The 21436-nt window shown below is 49.2% G+C and overlaps 1 protein-coding gene across 1 annotated transcript in view; it reads right to left on the minus strand.

Annotated features, from left to right (window-relative positions):
• Positions 1-21436, minus strand: part of LOC144159727 (complement factor H-related protein 5-like) — a 123310-nt gene that overhangs the window by 57548 nt on the left and 44326 nt on the right. The window contains exons 4-5 of the mRNA XM_077691430.1: positions 15768-15956; positions 14832-15026 (exon numbers count right to left, since the gene is read on the minus strand). Of these exons, the coding sequence (XP_077547556.1) occupies positions 14832-15026; positions 15768-15956 (384 nt within the window). The remainder of the gene's footprint in view (positions 1-14831; positions 15027-15767; positions 15957-21436) is intronic.

Raw genomic sequence — 21436 nt, forward strand, 5'->3', positions numbered from 1 at the left:
CCTGTCGGAGCACGGCGATTGTCCCAGCACAGTAGATTGTACCAGGGTTTTAGATTCTGCTGGTGCTCACACTTATCTCCCCCCTATTCGAAAGCGGTCACCCGGCCGCTGTCGAGGTTGTGTCGGAACGCTGGAAATAAGGCTTGAGCCGCGAAACGTGGACGGTTTCTGTTCCACGGCAGTGGCGATCGGTAACGGCACTGTTTGGAGCCACGCCTTAAGTTACAGGAGACGTTTGCTCGAGCACTGTGTAGGGTCCGATGTACCGGGAAAGCCAGTTTCCTGAGAGGCCAGGTTGACGCACAGGAGTCCATAACAAGACCGCGTCCCCTGGGTGAAACGTGACGCCGCGATAGAGATTCGTCGTACCGAGACTTGCGGGCGTTTTGGCTGGCTTCTGTGTTCATACGGGCGAGGCGGCGGCAGTAAGCTACACGGCAAGCGAATTGTTCAGGAACACTGTCCGTGCAGTCAACAGGTGCCGACAAGAAAGTTGAGTCCAGAACGGAGGGAGGCGGGTGGCCATAGACAAGAAAATAGGGCGAAAAACCTGTGGTGCGCTGAACTGCGGAATTTTGTGCGTATGTTAAGAACGAAAGAATTGTGTCCTGATTGCTGTGATCCGCTCGGATGTACAAAGAGAGCATGTCGGATAGTGTTCGATGAAAACGTTCAGTCAAACCATTCGTTTTGAGGATGATAACTGGACGTAGTTTTGTGAATGGTGTCGGCAGCACGAAGAACTTCCGCAAGAGTAGCCGACAGAAATGTTTTTCCGCGGTTGCTCACAAGAACTCGTGGAGGTCCGTGGCGGAAAATATGGAACGCAAAGAGAATTCGGCGACTTCTACAGAGCAACCAGTCCGAAGAGGGGCGGTTTCGGCATAGCGGGCTAGATGATCAACGACGGTTACAACGCAACGACGACCATCTGTGGAAATGTTGAAAGGACCATACAGGTCTGTATGCTGACGACTTCGAACGGTGCTGATGGACAAGGTAGCGGTTGTAGCATTCCAACAGGAGGTGACGTTGGCCGTTTACGGTGCTGGCAGGACCCGCAGGAGGCGACGTATTTGGCGACACTGGTGGAAAGTCCAGGCCATAAGAAATGACTTTTCACGCGGTGGTAGGTCTTGTGGAAAAGTAAATGTCCGGCAGCAGCGTCGTCATGAAAAACTCTCAGAATATGCTGCTGTAGATTTCGCGGAACGACGGCAACCCACTTGTCACCGGTAGGGTGGTAATTCAATGGTGTAAAACACCGTCGAAAAGTCGACACTTTTGCAGTTGGCGGTGCAAGTGGTTGTTAAGTGGATTCGTCGAACCGGTGAGTTGATTAATTAGGTTTCTGCAGCACCGGTCTGCATGTTGAAGGGACGGTAGGTCTTCGTTGCGGTCGAACGTGATATCACCCAAAGGTGCCATTAGTAAGAGGACTTGGGCTGCGTTCGATGGATCATCTTCTGGAGACACAGGGCAGAGGGAAAGGACGTCCGCATCCGGGTGCTTCTTGCCAGACTTATATGTCACAGTAAAGTCGTATTCCTGTAACTTCAAAATCCAGCGACCAAGCCGTCCATTTAGGTTTTCGAGCGGCGAAAGCCAACAGAGAGCATGATGGTCAGTGACGACAGTGAAATGCCGTCCGTACAAGTATTAACGAAATTTCTGTAGGTACAACTGCAAGACATTCCTGTTCCGTGATTGAGTAGTTTCGTTCGGCAGGCGTTAATGAGCGACTTGCGTACGCCACAACGTTCTCCACAGAGGAGGCGTTGCGTTGTAACAACACGTCACCAAGGCCATGTCCACTGGCATCGGTGTGTAGTATAGTGGCTGCCGTTTCGTCAAAATGATGCAGCACTGGCGCAGATGTTAGGGCATGCTTAAGCTTTTCAAAGGCGGCTTCGCAATCTTCAGACCAAACAGTTTATAGAGTTTATGCAAGCAGTTTATGGAGGGGTGAAGCAAGGACAGCAAGGTCACAAATAAAACGCCGGAAATAGGAAGCTAAACCAAGGATGCTGCGGAGGTTTTTTCGGCGGGCTGGGCGGGGAAAATTGCCTACGGCATTAATTTTGTCCGGGTCAGGGCGAATTTCGTCTTTGCTCACAACATGCCTGAGCACCTTGATAGACTTGCTCGCAAATCAGCATTTCAGGGTGTTTAGTTGAAGTCCGGCGTTGGTAAGACAGGTTAGGACTTCATCCAAGCGCTTTGGATGGTCGTCAAAAGTCGAAGAAAAAACGACGATGTCGCCGAGGTAACAGAGGCAGATTCTACATTTAAGGTCGCGAAGGGCTGTATCAATCATTCTCTCGAATATTGGTGGAGTATTACACAGCCCGAATGGCATCACGTTAAATTCGTAAAGACCATCGGGTGTGGCGAAAACTGTTTTTTCTTTGTATGCCTCGTGCATGGGAACCTGCCAGTACCCAGAGCGGAGGTCCAGGCTCGAGAAGTATTCGGCACCTTGTAAAGTGTCTAGGGCATCATCTTGCCTTTAAGGCATCGCATCTATTCTTGCTTTGTATATTTTCCCCTTATTGTATGTATATTTTTTCAATACCTTGTAAAAAAGAAACCCACTCCCTTCTGTAACGCCCCCTGGGCATTGAAGGTACCGAAATAAATAAATGCGAGGCATTGGATAGACGTCCTTACGTGTTATTTTGTTCAGTGCCCTATAGTCCACGCAAAATCGTATGAAACCGTCCTTTTTCTGTACCAAAACAACCGGAGAAGACCAGGGACTCGATGAAGGGCGAACAATATTTCTCTTGAGCATGTCGTCGACGTTCTCCTGTATTATTTTCCGCTCAGACATAGACACACGGTATGGACGGCGACGAACGATACAAGTGTGATGAGGTAGCTGTCAAGAGGGGTGGCCAATCCGCCGAAAGGATGGTGATAATGTTTCAATGAGGAATCCCAGCCGAGGAAGGCATAAGAAGAGGAGGCAAGGATGCTCGGAACGGAGTAAGACTGCCCAGTGGGTACGTCGTGGTTTTCTGTAGCTTGTCGTAGGACGGCCACAACCGCGGTGTCCCGTGGCCGTTGTAGGACGCCCAGGCACCCCGTCCCGACCATCGACCTGGTGAGCCTCTGCATTCTGTAGAAGTGCGGCCGCCATCACTTCGCCATTCACCTCTGCTGCAGACTTCGCATAGCCGCTGCCTCCGGCGCATCCCCAAAGCCCTGCCCTCACGTGCCTCGCCACGAGCAGCCATTTCTTTACCTCGTAAAAACGCACTAACCTTTATTTACAAACTATCAACTGCAAGTCGGCGGCTGGTCCCGACAACGTCACAAACAAGATGCTACGAAATTTGCCGGACTCGGGCGTTACAGCGCTCACTCGTTGCTTCAATGAGTGCTGGCGTTCGGGCAGGATACCTAGACAATGGAAAGAAGCAAAGACGGTCCTGATCCCCAAACCTGGCAAACCCCCGCACGTCGACAATCTTCGTCCGATATCGCTCACGTCCTGCGTGGGCAAAGTGCTCGAACACGTGTTACTGAACAGATGGCAGCTATACCTAGAAACGGCAGAACTGTACCCCAACACCCTTGTGGGCTTCAGAGCAAAGCTAGGCACGCAACACGCGATGCTACTGCTCAAACACGACGTAGTCGACTCCCCGACCCTCGACAATCGAGCGGTGCTGGGGTTAGATCTACAACGCGCCTTCGGCAGGGTCCGCCACGCGGCGATACTAACCCAGGTCTCGCGGCTAAACATGGGTGAAAGATCATTTAATTACATCAAAGACTTCCTGTCAAACCGCACCACAACCATCCATGCTGGAGACACCCAACTATCACCTAAGAACTTAGGCAGTGTTGGGACCCCGCAAGGCGCGGTGATCTCCCCCATTTTGTCCAACTTAGTAATGATCGACGTGGCCAACCACCTCGCACGCATCCCGGACCTTGGTCATACCATCTATGCCGACGATATTACGCTCTGGGTAGCGAAGGGAAGCGACGGCCACATCGAAGAAACCCTACAACGTGCCATCGAAGTAGTGGAGACCCGCCTAGAAGGCACAGGTCTGGTCTGTTCGCCGGCCAAATCAGAGTTCCTAATCCTACCCCATCGAGAACGTAAGCCACGCGCTTCCGCGGCTGACAACATAAGACTACACACAAGAGACGGTACCACCATCCCACGGGTCCAGACCCTGCGCGTCCTAGGCCTCTACCTCGACGCCCATCGACGGAACGGTCTGACGATCCACAAGCTGGAGGCGAAGACCACGGCGGCCATTCGACTCATACGCAAAATCTCCAACCGCCACGCCGGAATGAAAGAAGCAAACCTTCTGCGCCTGGTTCAACCGTTCGTCGTCAATCACATTGCGTAAGTCGCGGCCTTCCACAACTGGCAAGCCGCTGAGCGAAGGAAGATTGCGGCGCTCATCCACAACGCATACAAGGCAGCCCCGGGGCTATATGCTTGCACTCGCACAGACAAGCTCCTAGAACTAGGGGTACACAACACCCTAGAGGAGATTGCCGAAGCACAGGAAACAGCACAACTCGAGAGGCTGACCACCACCCGGACAGGCCGTTACATCCTACAGCGCCTGGGCTTGCGCCCTCAGCAGCAACCAAGGCAGGTCCAGTCTGACCACGCAGCCTCCCTGCCTAAGGGCACGCTCGAGAGACTGTACGTGCACCCGCTGCCCAAGCATATGCACTCGGAACACAACAAAGAAAGACGGCTCGCTCGGGCCAGGGCCCTCACATCTACGTACGCCGCAGACACTGGCGCTTCCTACGTGGACGTGGCGGCCTATCCGGGACGACCCAATACCTACGTTGCCGTGGCGATGGCGGCCACGGACGGTGCAGTAAAGTCAGCTAGCAGCTTCAAGACGCAGAATGTGAAGCCGAAGAGATGGCTATAACCTTGGCCATCGTGGACCCGCAAACAACCACGGTACTAAGTGACTCCAAGTCAGCAATGCTAGCATACGCGACCAACCAAGTGAACCCAAACACTGTGAAAGTGCTGTGCAGTGCGCGTACCAACGGGCTGCCGGTGGTACTCCGATGGTTCCCCGCCCACGTAGGTCCCTTGCGCCTCCGCGGCGGACTGACCAACCGGAACGAGGAGGCCGACTCCGCCGCGCGCGAGCTCACCAGACGCGCGGCGTCCACGAGTCTCGCCTCCTCACGTTAAGCCTCCTCACGTTGTTAAGTTATACTCCTCACCGGACCCGTCCGGCGACGTAGAGATGCCCGACCCCTCACCACATACGGGGAAATCTTGGAGTGGTACCGGCAGACCCGAAGACGACGTCCGCCACCTCACCCAAATCTAAATCGGGAAGAAGCAGTTCTCTACACACAATTACAGACCGAATCGCTCCTTACCCCAGTGCTTGCAAAACATCTGTGCCCCGGTGTATACAAAAGTGAAATGTGCCGTGTTTGTGATAGTGCGCGCGCGACACTCAGCCATATACTCTGGAACTGCAGGACACAGCCTGCTGAGGCAGCGCAAGTAACTATGCCCTCTCATATCACAGAAGCCATGAACGTTAAAGACTGCAGTACACAAATCCAGGCCGTCCAGCAGGCGAAGGCTGCCCTGGCACGCCAGCGGCCCGAATACGCAACCCCACCTGGGAAGCGTGAGTAGGCCCGGGCACCAGGCAGGTCTCCGCGACGTAGCGGCCACGTCCTAGCTGCCGGTGATTTTAATAAAGTTGTTCCTCCTCCTCCTTGATTATGCCAAGCATCTCCAGCTGCATAACGTGACTTTTGTTCAGAGACAGTTCCCTTGAGGAATACCTTGTGCTTTTTGTTTCAGTTTACCTTTTGACTGTTTTTTTCAGGCACCCGCGAACTGCGGTTTAAAGTGGCTAGTGTTTCGGCCACAATATTCCGAATAATCTTTGCAGAACGTTCTAAAGAGGGGGGTGATGCGATGAGGTAGCTGTCAAGAGGGGCCACAGCAAGCGCCACAGGCGCCACAGCAGCTGTCCCGAGGTAGCTGTCCCGAGGCGCCACAGCAAGCACAAGCGCTCTCCACGAGTAGTCTCAGCTCCCATCACCGACGTAGATGAATAGTGGGACTGACGCGGGACTCCCAACGGGGTGAGGCTACACATGCTTTCACTGGGCTGTATACTAGTTCGCCCTATTTCAGTCTCGCGTGAAAGTGTACGCTGTTAACGTCTCGGGTACCTCCTCCCTTCGCGTTCACTTTGTGTATATTCTCGTTTTCGTTCCGCTACTAAAATATGTCTCTCTGTGTTCCACACGTTATGTTTTCGCTCCGTGCGAAGGTCTAGCGCGAGGTGCTCGCGGGGGCCTTCATCACAACAAGATCCATCTGTGTCGATGCGGTGTACCGCTGCAGATGTCTTCCCTAGGAGAGAAGAGTACGCGTCAAAAGAACACTGGTGTTTGGTCAGCAGAAGCAGCAATGATTGCCTCTTCTCTGGCGGAAGGTCGGAACTTATGGCGGTGTCAAACGCCGAAGCTGGAGCAGGCGATGGGTCATCATCATCATCATCATCACCAGCCTATCTACGCCCACTGCAGGGCAAAGGCCTCTCCCATTATTCTCCAATTACCTCGGTCCTGTGCCAACTGCGACCAATTTATCCCCGCAAACTTCTTGATCTCATCTGCCCATCTAACTTTCTGCCGCCCCCTGCAACGCTTGCCTTCTCTAGGGATCCACTCTGTTACCCTTAATGACCAGCGGTTATCTTGCCTTCGCAATACATGCCCTACCCACGTCCATTTCTTCTTCTTAATTTCTACTAATATGTCTTTAACACCAGTTTGCTCCCTGACCCACTCTGCTCTCTTCTTGTCCCTTAATGTTACACCTATCATTTTCCGCTCCATTGTCCGCTGAGTGGTTCTCAATTTAAGTTGAACCCTCTTAGTGAGCCTCCAAGTTTTTGCCCCGTAGGTGAGTACCGGTAAGATGCAGCTGTCATACACTTTCTTCTTCAGCGACAATGGTAGGCTGCTATTCATTATCTGAGAATGTCTGCCATATGCACCCCACCCCATTCTGATCCTTCTAATTATCTCTGCCTCATGGTTGGGATCTGGGGTCACAACTTGGCCTAAGTAGATGTATTCACTTACCACTTTCACTTCCACGCCGCCTATCTCAAACTGCTGTGCTGACCCGAGGTTATTGATCATTACTTTAGTTTTCTGCATATTAATTTTCAGGCCCACGGTTCTACTCTGTTCGCCCAGTGCGGAAAGCATGCTTTGCAATTCGTCCCCCGAGTTACTTAGCAAGGCAACGTGATCAGCAAATCTGAGGTTACTGAGGTATTCTCCATTAACCCTTACTCCCACCTGTTCCATTTCCAACGTTCTGAATACTTCTTGTAAGCATGCTGTGAATAACATTGGACAGATTGTGTCTCCTTGTCTGACACCCTTCCTTATAGGTATTTTACTGCTCTCCCTATGGAGGATGATGGTAGCTGTCGACCCATTGTAGATATCCTCTAGTATTCTTACATAATGCTCATCTACCCCCTGGTTCCGTAATGCCTGAATGACTGCTAGGGTTTCGACCGAGTCAAATGCTTTCTCATAATCTATGAAGGCTATATATAGGGGTTCAGTATACTCAGCGCACTTCTCTATTACCTGATTGATCGTGTGAATATGGTCCATTGTTGAATAACCCTTACGGAACCCTGCTTGTTCTTTAGGTTGACTGAAATCTAAGGTTGCAGAGTGAAAGCAGTGAAAAGACGTCTTGGTGTGGGGAAAAATCAGATGTATGCATTTAAGGATAAGCAAGGCAATGTCATCACAAATAGGGATAAAATAGTCACAGTGGGCGATGGGTAAACGTGTTCATCTGTCGAAATTGTTGACAGCGGAAGAACACAGGGTTCTTCATCGCCGAAAAGCGAAGCGATGGTGGCACCTTGCGACACTAAAATTGCTTCGGCAGATGTATTCACCAAGGCAACAAAAGCCGACCCACATGAAAAACGGACGAGACAGGTAGGTATGACCAGTCCTTTGAGAATGAAATTGCCAGCTGGTGCAATCAACACGTCGCCAACCGCGACTTTGTCGGACGACACGGAGAAAACAGTTTCTTTGCCTGGAGAGAGCACACAATCAGTTGTTGCGACCAGACAGTCCGTTCCACTTTCCGACAAACTAGCAAAGCAGGGGTCAGTGATGTGAATGGTGGGTGGATTAAAGGTGATGATTGCCGATGCTGATGACAAAAAATTCCAACCCAAGATACCTTGATGTGCACATGGGGACAATACCGCAAACTGTATGTGGTAACGAATGCCATCAATGAAAACACGCGCAGTGCATAGTCCAGATGGTCGAATCCTTCCCCCATTGGCACCACGCAAAGCAGGACCATAATATGGCGTTGTCACCTTGCGTATCCAAGAGCCCAAATCTGCGTGAATGACCGAAATTCTAGCCCCAGTGTCTACCAAAGCTTCAACCCAAACGCCTTCAATGAAAACCGTTGTTGTGTATATGGTGACTCAGGAGGACTTTGAGATTTTTCCTGTGACGCAGTTTCCCCCCAGAAAACTGCTGCTTTCACCTTTCCGGGTTTCGGTCGAAAACTTGTGATGCGGGTCGGAGAGGGGATGCAGAATGGCGGAAAGGCGAAGGCGAACGGCGTCTGGGAGAACGTGGACTCCGGGGTCGGTCATCGGAATCAACTGGGGGCGTAGAGCGAGGCGGACGAGGCGAGTACACACGCTGGCGAGGGGCATAGTTGAAGCGGTTATCTTGCTCATATGGGGCGTAGCCGCGGCGCTCGTCCAGCTGTCGTCGACGGCAAAAGCGAGAAATGTGCCCTCGGATGCCACAGTAGTAGCAGACGGGCCGGTCGCTAATAGGGCGCGGTGCTCGCCAAGTTGAATAGAAAGGCGGTGCGGCCGGAGGTGCAGAAAAGGCGGTCAAGTGGACGTGCGAGGGCGGGGACACGATATGCTCTATGGGCACAGGGGATCGGGATACGGCCTCGGAGTAAGTTGGCATGTGAAGAGGAGCACTATGACATAGCTGAGGAAGAGTTGTCATGGACACCAGCTCCTCTCTGATCATGTCACGCAGCCCAGGTGCGCGACCGTGGTTGTTCTGAGCGCAGGGTGTGTCACGCTGATGTAACTCTTCACGGATGATGTCGCCTATAAGAGTACGGAGCTCGGCATCGCCAGAGGGGCAGGTAGGCAATGTGTCGTGTGGAATGCGGACGGACTGGAGATGGTCGAGCCGCTGGCAGATCGTTCGCACATCGGCAATGGTAGTGGGGTTCTGAAACGCCATAGCATTAACTTACTCCATTTTAGGCATGTCCTTGTCGAACCGGCGACTTAGCGCGAGGACATCTGCAATGTATGAAGCGTAAGTCTCCTCCGGGCGTTGCATACGGGCATCTAGTTTTTTTTTTGCTTTATCTGATCGAGCAGAGGACGTTCTGAAGTTCTTACGTATTTCATCCTTCAAGTTCGCCCAATTAGAGAAACCGTTCTGGTTAAAGAACCACGTCTGCGCCACTTCATTCAGGGACCAGCAAACATTCTTCAGTTTTATTGCGTCGTCCCACCGGTTGAACGCGCTCACTCGATCAAACTGGTCAAGCCAGTCCTGAACGTCTTCCCCACGAAGGCCAGCGAAAAAATTGGCCGCGTATCTGCTTCTTTCCTTGCAAATGTCGTCAAAAGACGATAGTCTTTATCGAAGTAAATGCCTCCCTTCGCTTTCCTGCTCACCTCTCAAGTTGTTCCTCTTGCGTCGCGCTCCTCCCAAGGTAAAGACGCTAAAGGTTTGCTTAAATCATTTTTAATTTTCCGCATTCCACTGCTCCAAACCGGGTGTCTCGATGACAACGCTGCCGTGCGGTGAAGACACGCGTGAATCAAGGCGCCCTACTTCAACGGTTATAGAACCTATCTAGTGGAACTTTTCGTAACTGTTGCCGGTTGATTCCTTAAAATTCCACAAGAAGCTATAGTGGCGCGGGTGACAGCAGGCGACGGCGAAGTGAGTTTTTTTTCTGGAGTTGATGAAGTATTCAATTTCGCCAAAGTCAAGTATGTATGATTTTTTATAAAGGAACACTGCAAACATCGCTTCTGTATTAATTTGTTGTCTCATATTTGTGTAATCTCTTGTTCTTCTGCAACAATGTTGACAGGTATGAACATTACACCGGACTTAGACTGGTAGATTTAGCTTTAACTATATAAGACTGTTGTGCAGGCATTGTTTTACTTTGGCCGGGTGGCTGAATCGAGTCACAGACAGACAGACGGACAGACATACAGACAGACCAAAATTTCTGGGTTTAAGTAGCCCAAGAAAGACTATCGTCTTTAAAAGGGCGGTTCGCGTTGGGGGGTGGTGACAGTGAAGGTTGGCTGGACGGGAACTGCAGCGTTTCTGCCACCATTGCTGCTCTCGCGATCCATGGGGCTAGTTGGTAAGCGCCGAACTGATCGAAGGCCCCCTCCACCACTTGAGAGAGTCGAGGACTCGTGAAGAAGAGCGGTTTATTCCTAGAGCCGACGACCTAGGAAGGCCCCGTCAGGAAGCGGTGACCATAGGGCGACCCATCGGAGCACGGCGATTGTCCCAGCATAGTAGATTGTACTAGGGCTGTAGATTCTGCTGGTGCTCACAATATATATATATATATATATATATATATATATATATATATATATATATATATATATATATATCAGGGTGTCGAACCGAACCGAAAACCGGTACTGAACCGACAAAAGAAATAACGGTTACCGGTTTATGCCGAAACGGTTCGACCCTCCGCGGTTGATATTGCACAGTCAATGCAATTCAGGCTTTTTTTTCTTTCACGTACCATCAACTTCGTACCCGCTCGCGCACTGTCCCCTCCAGACAATTGAACATCGCGCTTTATGTAACAACAGGGGAAATGAATGAGCAACCATGCAGCAATGGTCTGTTGCTGCTGGAAGCGCGAGCGTAGTGCAAGCTGACCAAACGAAATGTCATTCTCGGCAGCTTGCAGGGGATAATAAACGACTTTGCCCTTCCCTAGCTGCGACTTTATTGGAGCAATCAGGCTGCAGGAGTGCTGCACTGCGCAACAGCGAAAGCCCACACCCGATCTGTGCAAACTGTTTGCATTTCATAATTTGTTTAAAAGGTCCGACACCTGCAAATTGTTAATACTTGACAAGTGTGACCGCAGAAGCTGCTCAGTGGCTAAGCCGTGCTGCTGATGCAGTTTTGCCTCTTTAAGATCTGCTTTTTTTGGAAGGTGCACTTGTACCGACTGCCCAACTCGCTACATTACTTCTACTGCTACTCGTTCCGGAGGGGAGTACTGCTGTGGACGAATTAAAGAGCGTCTAGCCAAAAAAAAGTGCCATTTCATATGCTCCGCGCGTCTAATTTCCCTTTCATTTTGTAACAGCATAATCTCTTATAAGATTCCGCAATGTAGCACACGGAACGATGGCAGGGGGTCAGGCGTTACGATGACATAGTGCTTGTAATGCACTCATCCGGTATAGCTACCGCAAAAGGAATTGCAGTGGTCAGAGCAATAATGCAGTGACAGAGCGTTAACTGAAGCTTACTTTTACCAAAAGTGTGGCTAACACATTCGATAAGGCGACAGCTAACAAATTATTCAAGGTGACCAAATAATATAATCCATTGGTAGTATTTATGTGCTTGTGGAATGATTTTAGTTTTGTTACAAATATAAAAAATGTACGCCAATGTTTTATGCAGGCCTAAATTTAAGGCTTCAAGGCTATCGTGATGGGCGATGCCATAGCGACGATTGCGATTTCAACAAAAAAGGAAAGGGCAGAAAATATATCCCACCGTCATACCTCTTCGTGGTGGCTTTATGAATAGCCGATAGGACAACATAAAGTCTGGGCGGGAAAGTAGGTGGTAAATCGCCGCCACTTCATCTGTTTTTCTAATATCTCGTAATTGTTAAACTTTGCTTTGAAATTGCGCCACTGACCTTGGGGAACAACAGCATTTTGAATTTTTGTTTGTATATTGATTTGACTGTCGTTTTAAACTGATAAATGTTTTTTTTTAATTTCAGTCATAATTCAACTCATCGAACCGGTTCGCGAACCGATTCGGTACGTGATTTTGTCGAACCGGAACAACCGGTATTTTTTTCGGTTCGACACACTGATATATATATATATATATAAATATATATATATATATATATATATATATATTGTAGGCGGCCGATGAGGTGGTGCGGCCGAGCCCACGTTTATTCTGGTTGAGTTGGCTGTGCCATGGTCGGAACGAGGCGCATAGAACGAGGGGGCCCTTCCGAGACCGGGTGCTGAGTGCTGCGTGTCATTTCGTGCCCCGTTTGCCAATCTACCGATGATGATGGTGGCGCTACAATATATATATATATATAGGGAGTAGTACAACTTTGAAGATGGTAGAGAACACAAGAGAAGAAAAACTTCGAACACGATTGTGGCCTACGTTTCAACAAAGAGAACTTGCTTTCCTCAGGGAAGCATATATATATATATATATATATATATATATATATATATATATATATATATATATATATATATATCAGGGTGTCGAACCGGAACCGAACCGAACCGAAAACCGGAACCGAACCGGTATTTTTTCCGGAACTGAACCCGAACCCGAACCGTTATTTTTTGAGCACGCTGAACCCGAACCGGAACTGAACCGGAAAAAGAAATAACGGTTACCGGTTCATGCCGAAACGGTTCGACCCTCTGTTGTTGATATTGCACAGTCAATGCAATTCAGGCCTTTTTTTCTTTCCCGTACCATCAACTTCGTACTTGCTCGCGCACTTTCCCCTCCAGACAATTGAACACTATCACGCTTTATGTAACAACAGGGGAAATGAATGAGCACCAATGTAGCATTGGTCTGTTGCTGCTGGAGGCGCGAGCGTAGTGCAAGCTGACCAAACGAAATGTCATTCTCGGCAGCTTGCAGGTGATATAAAACGACTTTGCCCTTCCCTAGCTGCGACTTCATTGGAGAAATCAGGCTGCAGGAGTGCTCCACAGCGCAACAGCGAAAGCTCACACCCGATGTGTGCAAACTTTTTGCATTTCATAATTTGTTGAAAAGGTCCGACACCTGCAAATTATTAATACTTGACAAGTGTGACCGCAGGAGCTGCTCAGTGGCTAAGCTGTTTGCTAAGCCGTTTGCCCAACTCGCTACATTGCTTCTACTGCTACTCGTTCCGGAGGGGAGTACTGCTGTGGACGAATTAAAGAGCGTCTACCCAAAAAGTCCCATCTCATGCTCCACGTGTCAAATTTCCCTTTCATTTTGTAACCGCATTACCTGTTATAAGATTCCGCAATGTAGCACACGGAACGATGGTAGGGGTTCAGGCGGTACGATGACATACTGATTGTAATGCACACTTTCGGTATCGCAAAAGGAATTGCAGTGGTCAGAGCAATAATGCAGTGACTGAGCGTAACTAAAGCTTACTTTTAACAAAAGTGTGGCTAACACATTCGATAAGGTGACAGCTAACAAATTATTCAGGGTTACCAAATAATATAATTCATTGGTAGTATTTATGTGCCTGTTGTAGAATTTTTCTGTTTTGTTACAAATATAAAAAATGTGCGCCATTGTTATTAAGCGCTGGTATTTGAACACGCCCGTACGCAGGACTAAATTTAAGGCCTCAAGGTTAGCGTGATGGGCGATTGCATAGCGACAATTGCGATTTCAACAAAAAAGGAAAGGACAGAAAATATATCCCACCATCATATCTCTTGGCGTTGGCTTTATGAATAGTTGCTAGGACAACAGAAAGTCTGAGCGATAAAGAAGGTGGTAAATCGTCGCCACTTCATGTGTTTTTCTAATATCTCCTAATTGTTTAAAGTTTCCTTTGCAATTGCGCCACTGCCCTTGGGGAGCAGCACCATTTTGAATGTCAGTTTGTGTTTTGATTTGACGGTCGTTTTAAACTAGTAAATGTTTTTTTCTAATTTTAGTGATAATTCAACTAATCGAACCGGTTCGCGAACCGGTTCGGTACGTGATTTTGTCGAACCGGAACTGAACCGGAACGAAATTATTTCACCCGAACCCGAACCGTAACCGAACCGGTATTTTTTTCGGTTCGACACCCTGATATATATATATATATATATATATATATATATATATATATATATATATATATATATATATATATATATATATATATATATATATATATATATATATATGTACATGTACATTGTACTACAATATCTGCAGATATACGCAGTTCTGGAACAGTTTTTTTCTAGATCCGAATTACGTTACCTTTATTAAAAACTTGTTCAGTCTTGAGCATTGATACTTTCACGTCCCTTTGCAGGCAAGAAACTGCGGAGCGAACAGAAATTATCCTCAAAGAAAATATTTTAACTGATATTACAACAATAATCCGTCAATCACGTTTGCTTTGGTGCCCAGGAACATTAATGTTAGCGCTGCCGCACGGTAACTACAATAAAATCAGCATAAAAGAAACAAGCAAGATGCGCACTACTGGCGGGGTGCAAATGAATTGGCTGAAACAGCGGTGGAGCTACTATTATAATAATGATAACATTGATCTATTAACTGTTAATTCGTTGCTTCAAAATACATTACATTGGCATAATGTACCGAAAAAAGCCCTAAAATAAACACTGTAGCGGGACGTCTTCTTGAGAAATTCTTTGACGTCTTCCCTAATTTGCCTAATCGATACGAAAACACGTTACTTACTGGTTACTTACTCTCGCATGTGGGGATAGGCTCGCTCCAGACGCCAGTCAACAGACACGTGGCTGAACGCGGGGGTGATGCAGAGGGTGGTCCCATGCAGTAGCCGTTGTCTTCATTACAAAAGAAAGTGACGCTGTCGCCAGGCTCACAACAGGATCCGACAAAATACCCAAATTCTAAAAATGGGCGAGGGCAGGTCTGAAATGCTAAAAAAGTAACCCGATGGTGGGTATTGTTAGGGGGCTTCTTCCCCGTAACTCTCATGGATGCATTCCTGTGGTCTATCAAAAGCCGCCAGTAAGGCTGGAACGGACGCACTATTATCTCTCTTGGGTTTCACTGCTTGCCCATATATAGGTAGGGTTGTACATTTCGAAATAACCTTTGTCGGTTCCGTTTTATGAGAACAAACGTACCTAGGACAGCAGACTTCTTCAAAGCATTTGTGTTTTTCCTCATACCCAATATTACTTGATTCGCACGATTGGTTAGACATAATAAACGGAGTGATGTACCTAACATGACATTTCCATAAATATTTTAAAACTCGGTGACAACATCAGTGATATCATGCCAAGTATTATGATGTGCACATTTTGAACGAGTTCGATTTTTTTTGCTTCTTTATTTTTTTGTACTCGGTACAATGACCCGGCCAATGCCTCCTGTCATCGTAAAGTAAAGGGGTTGTTTACGAGAACGTATTTTGCTATCCTCCTCTTTGCTACTGCTGTAATTACCAAGCTCAAATTACTCATGCAGGCCTCTCTACACGTCCTTTCCACACGTTGGCAAGCCAAAGGCCCCTACGCAGTCACTATGTCCAGCTCATAGCAAAAGAGCTTTAATAGTATCGTGCCTGCGTGCTCGTATTGGATTTCGAAGGTATCTGCTTTTCTACTGGGCACATAATGCGTGTTGGTGAAGTAGGAAAGTAAAGTGCTCACCTTTACAAGTTGGAACTTTTCCCAACCAATGGCCATCTTGGCATATGGACATAGAAATGCCCTGCAGAGTGTACTGCTCTTCGCACATGAACGTTATTACCGTTCCTTCCGGGAATGCCGTAATGTTGGTGACACCAAATACGTCAACACGTAAATGGGGTCCGGGCTCAAACCTGCGACACTTGTATTCTGTTTGAAAAAGGTCACACTTTATAAAAGGGCACACGACACCAAAATAAATGATCTTTTATGGACCAGATTTAGAGGAAATCCCTAAGGTGGAGTAACTTTCTGGGAAATAAATTTTGGCAACCACCTGAATGCAGCCATTCGGCTACAAAGGAAAGCTATACAGCTTCCACAGAAACTTCGGAGTTTGAGAAAAATTCGTTTTGGTCCAGGATTCGAAGCAGGTACCTTCGAGTTTTTAGATCAATTCACTCTCGCACTACAAACGACTAGCATCCTGGTTAGCTCAGTTGGTAGAGCGACTACTCCAATTAAGCGGTGGTCCCGGGTTCGAATCCTGGACCAGGACGAATTTTTCTCAAACTGCGAAGTTTCTGAGGAAGCTGTATAGCTTCCCTTTGTTGCCGTATGGCTGCATTCAGGTAGATGTTAAACTTTATTTCGCATGATCTTTTATGAGGCAGCCTAAAACACAGTCGCATACTTCTCTTGCATACCAACGCATTATACGCATTCAAAGAATGCGCACTGAGAGCTATGAAAAATAGCTTGTTCTAAAATTGTGTTAAAAAAGCTTGAGGCTTTTTTTGAATGGGTAGTCGCAAAAGGCGTTAGTTCACGTTGTCGTAGACTCTCGAATCATGCCTACTTCATGAATGAATAGAAGTTTCTGTTTCACGTTTAGGTGTGCCGTATTGCTTTACATAGTACTAGGGCCTTTAAATGCTTTCACAGGTCATGAAACGTCTTCAAAAGTTTCGTATACGGACAGCGCCTGCTGCTACAGGCGCCAATTCGCCGAGAGGCGATCCAGCCGCCGCCTGGTGGTGGTGGTGGTGATGATGATGTTTATTACCGGGGGGATCTAGCCTTGCGTGATATACCGGCAATCGCTCCCCCGATCAACGCCTTCTTGCAGCCATGCGCGGGAAATAACCAGGAGTCGCTGAGGCGTGTGTCGCTTAAAAACCCGGGGATCAGGCGCAAAAAGTCTCTCCTGGCTATCCAGTGTCCTATAGGAAAAATTATATCACCGAAGGAGACATGCAGAGTGGCTCTCCTATGCAGTTCCTCAAACAAAACTAGCCTCTCCGTCGCATGCTCTCGGCAGTCCATAAGAAAATGCCCGATATCAACTGTTACACAAAACGTTGCGCACAGAGGTGAGGAGACAAGTTTCAGCTTATGAAGCCACGCCGGTGTCCGCGCTGAGTTGGTCCGGATGCGGAACAGTAAGGATGCCTGTGTCCTCTTCATTACTCTGGTAACACAATGTTGGTGTTGCGGTCGCCAAAGAGATGTGAAGTGTTCGTTTTGCAATTCGCCGTTCGTCTGGATCCACTTTCAGAAAACGAGTAACAGATGTCGCTTTGTCCGCGGCTTCGTTTCGAAGCACTCCGACATGGGAAGGAACCCACTAGAAGCGAAGCGAACGCTAATCCCGTTTTCATTGATTTGCTGAAGGAGACGCAGGGGAGCGTTGACACGTTTTATCTGCTGGAAATCCAAACTTCAACAGCTGTAGGGCTGACTTGGAATCCCTAAGAATTACCGCACGCCGCACTCGAAGCTATTTGATGTTTTTCAAGGCCGCCTCAATCGCTATACACTCTGCCGTTGTAGATGATGTCAAATGGCCAATGCGAGCCGCCCAGAAAACGCTTATGCCGGGAATCACAAAGGCCACTGCGCTGGTGTTTAAGTCTGTGTCGACAGATGCGTCCTTAAACAAGCGAACACAGTCTCCGTACAACCGGTCCGAGTGCTAAAGCGCTAACATTCTCGCTTCAGCCACTGGTGTAAATCTCTTCAAGCGAATGCCCGGGATAGCGAGCTCACACTCTAAACTCCCGAAAAACCACGGCGGGTCGAAGTGATGTTGATTCTTCGGCAATTGCGTGGAGAACGCTGAGAGAGTTGAGAGGCGCGTGTATGCAAGATTCCACGCTTAAGCGGAGATGCCTGAGCAATGTCTTTCCGGCATCGGACTCTCCCAGTCGGATGAGCTGCAAGAGCAGCCGCTGTGACGCCATCGAGCGGAGCGGCAGAAAACTGGACTCGTCAGGGACCTTTTTTGTTTGCCGCCGCCTGGGGACTCCTAGGGATGTCTTAATGCCCTGTCGGTGCAGTGCTTCCATACGAGAACAGCGTATGAAATTCACAAATACATTTTACGGGTGAGTTTTATGACCAGTAAAGCATTTAGGGAATCTGCACTAAGGCTCTTGGAAGCGTTCATGCACTTACGCTCAAATATTTTCGTGTTGAAGGAGTTCAGGTATCAGCCCCCTTCACAAGATGTTTACATAGAAGGTAAAGAAGTCTACAGATGTCTGAAAATAGCATTGTGAGCCACACCTGTATCCTTTCAAAACTTAACCCTGCCGCCACGTTACAATATTGTTACGGAGAGGAATACGTGAAAATGAAGGTGTATTTCACACACACAGAGAAGCGAGCACCGCGTTAGACCTAGCCCGAACCTCTTCTTCCTCCCAGCTGAGCCCTAGCACATGTCCGCAATGCTTGGGGTTATGTACTAACATTTCGTTCTTGAACTACTGACACACTGTAACATAACCCCCGCGGCAAAAAGCGCCGTCTCGGTGCTTCCTAGGGCGATGTTGTGCGAGGGCGATGGTACGGCTTGAGGCGGGAAACGTGGACAATGTCTGTTTTGCCGGTGCCAAGGTGGTAAGTTGGTGAAGGGGCGGCTTGGGAGATTTCGTAGGTGACTGGGGTCACTTGACGGACCACATGGTAGGGTCCCGTGTAAGGGAATAGCAGTTTTTCAGAGAGCCCCACGCGGCGGGACGGCGACCACAGAAGAACAAGAGACCCAGGTGAGAACTGCAGGTCTCGGTGGCGAGAATCGTAAAGCGCCTTTTGGGAAAACTGCGATGAGCAGAGGCGAGAGCGGGCAACTTGTCGAGCATTGTCGGCACGGTCAACTGCGGCTCGGGCATATTCAGAAGTTCGAACTGATGGCGGCAAGAGAGTGTCCAGTGGCAAAACAGGCTCGCGACCGTAGAGCAGGTAAAAGGGAGAATATCCAGCGGTGTCGTGACGGGACGAATTGTACGCAAATGTAACGTACGGTAACGCCACGTCCCAATCACGATGGTCGTCGGAGACATACATTGAGAGCATGTCGGTAAGTGTTCTATTGAGTCTCTCAGTGAGACCATTCGTCTGAGGGTGGTAGGAAGTCGCGATCTTGTGTTGCGTTGAGGAAGCACGAAGAATATCGGCGACAACGCGAGACAAGAAATAGCGGCCCCGATCAGTAAGGAGCTGACGAGGAGCGCCATGATGAAGGATGACGTCTTGGAGAAGAAAATCGGCAACGTCAGAGGCACAGCTGGTGGGGAGAGCGCGAGTAATTGCATAACATGTGGCGTAATCAGTGGTGACCGCAATCCACTTGTTGCCCGAACTGGAGACCGGGAAAGGACCAAAGAGATCGACGCCTACACGAAAAAATGGCTCGGTGGGTATGTCCACCGGTTGGAGAAGGCCTGCTGGGGATGTCGTAGGCTTTTTACGGCGTTGGCAGAGGTCGCGAGAGGCCACATAACGCCGTACAGAGCGATAAAGGCCTGGCCAGAAGTAGCGACGACGCACACGGTCGTAGGTGCGGGAAACTCCGAGGTGGCCTGCAGTGGGTACGTCATGGAGTTGCTGGAGAACGTCCGAGCGCAGACGTTCAGGGAGGACCGGAAGCAACTCTGGACCCTCGGGGCGGATGTTGTAGCGATAGAGGACCCCATTGCGTAACTTAAAGAGGCGCAGTGAAGGGTCATGGAAGCCAGAGTTGAGACGGTTCATAATTGCGCTGAGAGATGGATCGCGGCGCTGCTCGTCCCCAAAGCGTAACAAATCCGTTATTGCGGGCACACTACTTGGGTTTCTCGAAACAGCAATGTCGGGGTTGTCAACCGGGTAACGGGACAGGCAATCGGCGTCTTGATGCAAGCGGCCGGACTTATAAACTATCGTGTACGAATACTCCTGCAGACGCAGAGCCCAGCGACCTAGGCGTCCTGTAGGATCTTTCAGAGAAGAAAGCCAACAGAGCGCGTGGTGGTCGGTTATCACCGAAAAGGGGCGTCCATACAGATACGGGCGACATTTTGCTACAGCCCACACCAGTGCCAAGCACTCCCTCTCCGTGATTGAGTAGTTCTGCTCAGCGGACGTCAGGAGGCGGCTGGCGTATGCAATAACACGGTCTCTGCCGTTCTGTCGCTGAGCGAGGATAGCGCCAATGCCATGTCCGCTAGCGTCCGTCCGGACTTCGGTGGCGGCAGTGGGATCGAAGTGGGCCAGGATAGGTGAAGTGGTGAGAGCGGATACCAATTTAGCAAACGCTTCTGCTTGAGATGCACCCCAATGGAACTCAGCGTCCTTTTTAAGAAGGTCTGTCAGAGGGCGCGCAATGTCAGCAAACCCCCGTATAAAACGCCTGAAGTACGAGCACAGGCCAATAAAACTGCGGACGTCCTTGGATGAGCGAGGCTCGGGGAATTGCTTGACTGCGCGTACTTTGTCAGGGTCGGGTTGAACCCCGTTATTGCCAACAAGATGGCCAAGGATGGTTATCTGGCGGCGGCCAAAGCGACATTTTCTTGAGTTCAGCTGGAGGCCCGCACGTCGAAATATTATGAGGATGTCTGAAAGGTGCTGGAGATGCGTTTCAAAGGAGGGTGAATCCACTATCACATCGTCCAGGTAGCATAAGCATGTTGACCATTTGAAACCGCGAAGAAGAGAGTCCATCATTCGCTCGAACGTTGCGGGAGCATTGCATAGTCCGAACGGCATTACTTTGAACTGGTAAAGGCCGTCTGGTGTGACGAAAGCGGTCTTCTCTCGGTCCAACTCATCAACAGCTATCTGCCAGTAGTCAGATCGAAGGTCAATAGAAGATAAATATTTAGCACCGTGTAAAGAGTCGAGAGCATCGTCAATCCTGGGTAGGGGGTAGACGTCTTTTTTTGTAATATTATTGAGGTGCCGGTAATCAACGCAGAATCGCCAGGTGCCGTCTTTCTTTTTTACCAGCACCACTGGTGAGGCCCAGGGGCTGCACGAAGGCTCAATAATATCCTTGGAGAGCATCTTGTCAACTTCAGCTTGGATGATGTCCCGTTCAGCGCGAGATACCCGATACGGCCGCCTGCGGATGGGAATGGCGTCACCGGTGTCGATTCGATGAGTCACGAGGGTAGTTCGACCCAGCACTGGATTGTCCAAGTCGAAGATGTCGCCATATGAAGCCAAGAGCTCACGCAGAAGGTGTACCTGATCTGGGGAAAGGTCAGGGCTAATCATAGCGTCGAATTGAGTGGTGGGCGGAGGTGTAGCGGACGAAGTGGGCGGATGGGATATGCGGTTTACGGTAAAAGCAGAAATATGAAAATCGGAGACCGGACAAACAGTAGCAACAGTCATTCCTTGCGCAAGAACCTGGGTGTGGA

The sequence above is a fragment of the Haemaphysalis longicornis genome, unplaced genomic scaffold (genome assembly GCF_048455015.1).
Source record: "Haemaphysalis longicornis isolate Haplotype H1 unplaced genomic scaffold, Haemaphysalis longicornis Haplotype H1 scaffold_10, whole genome shotgun sequence".
Taxonomy (NCBI): Eukaryota; Metazoa; Arthropoda; class Arachnida; order Ixodida; family Ixodidae; genus Haemaphysalis; species Haemaphysalis longicornis.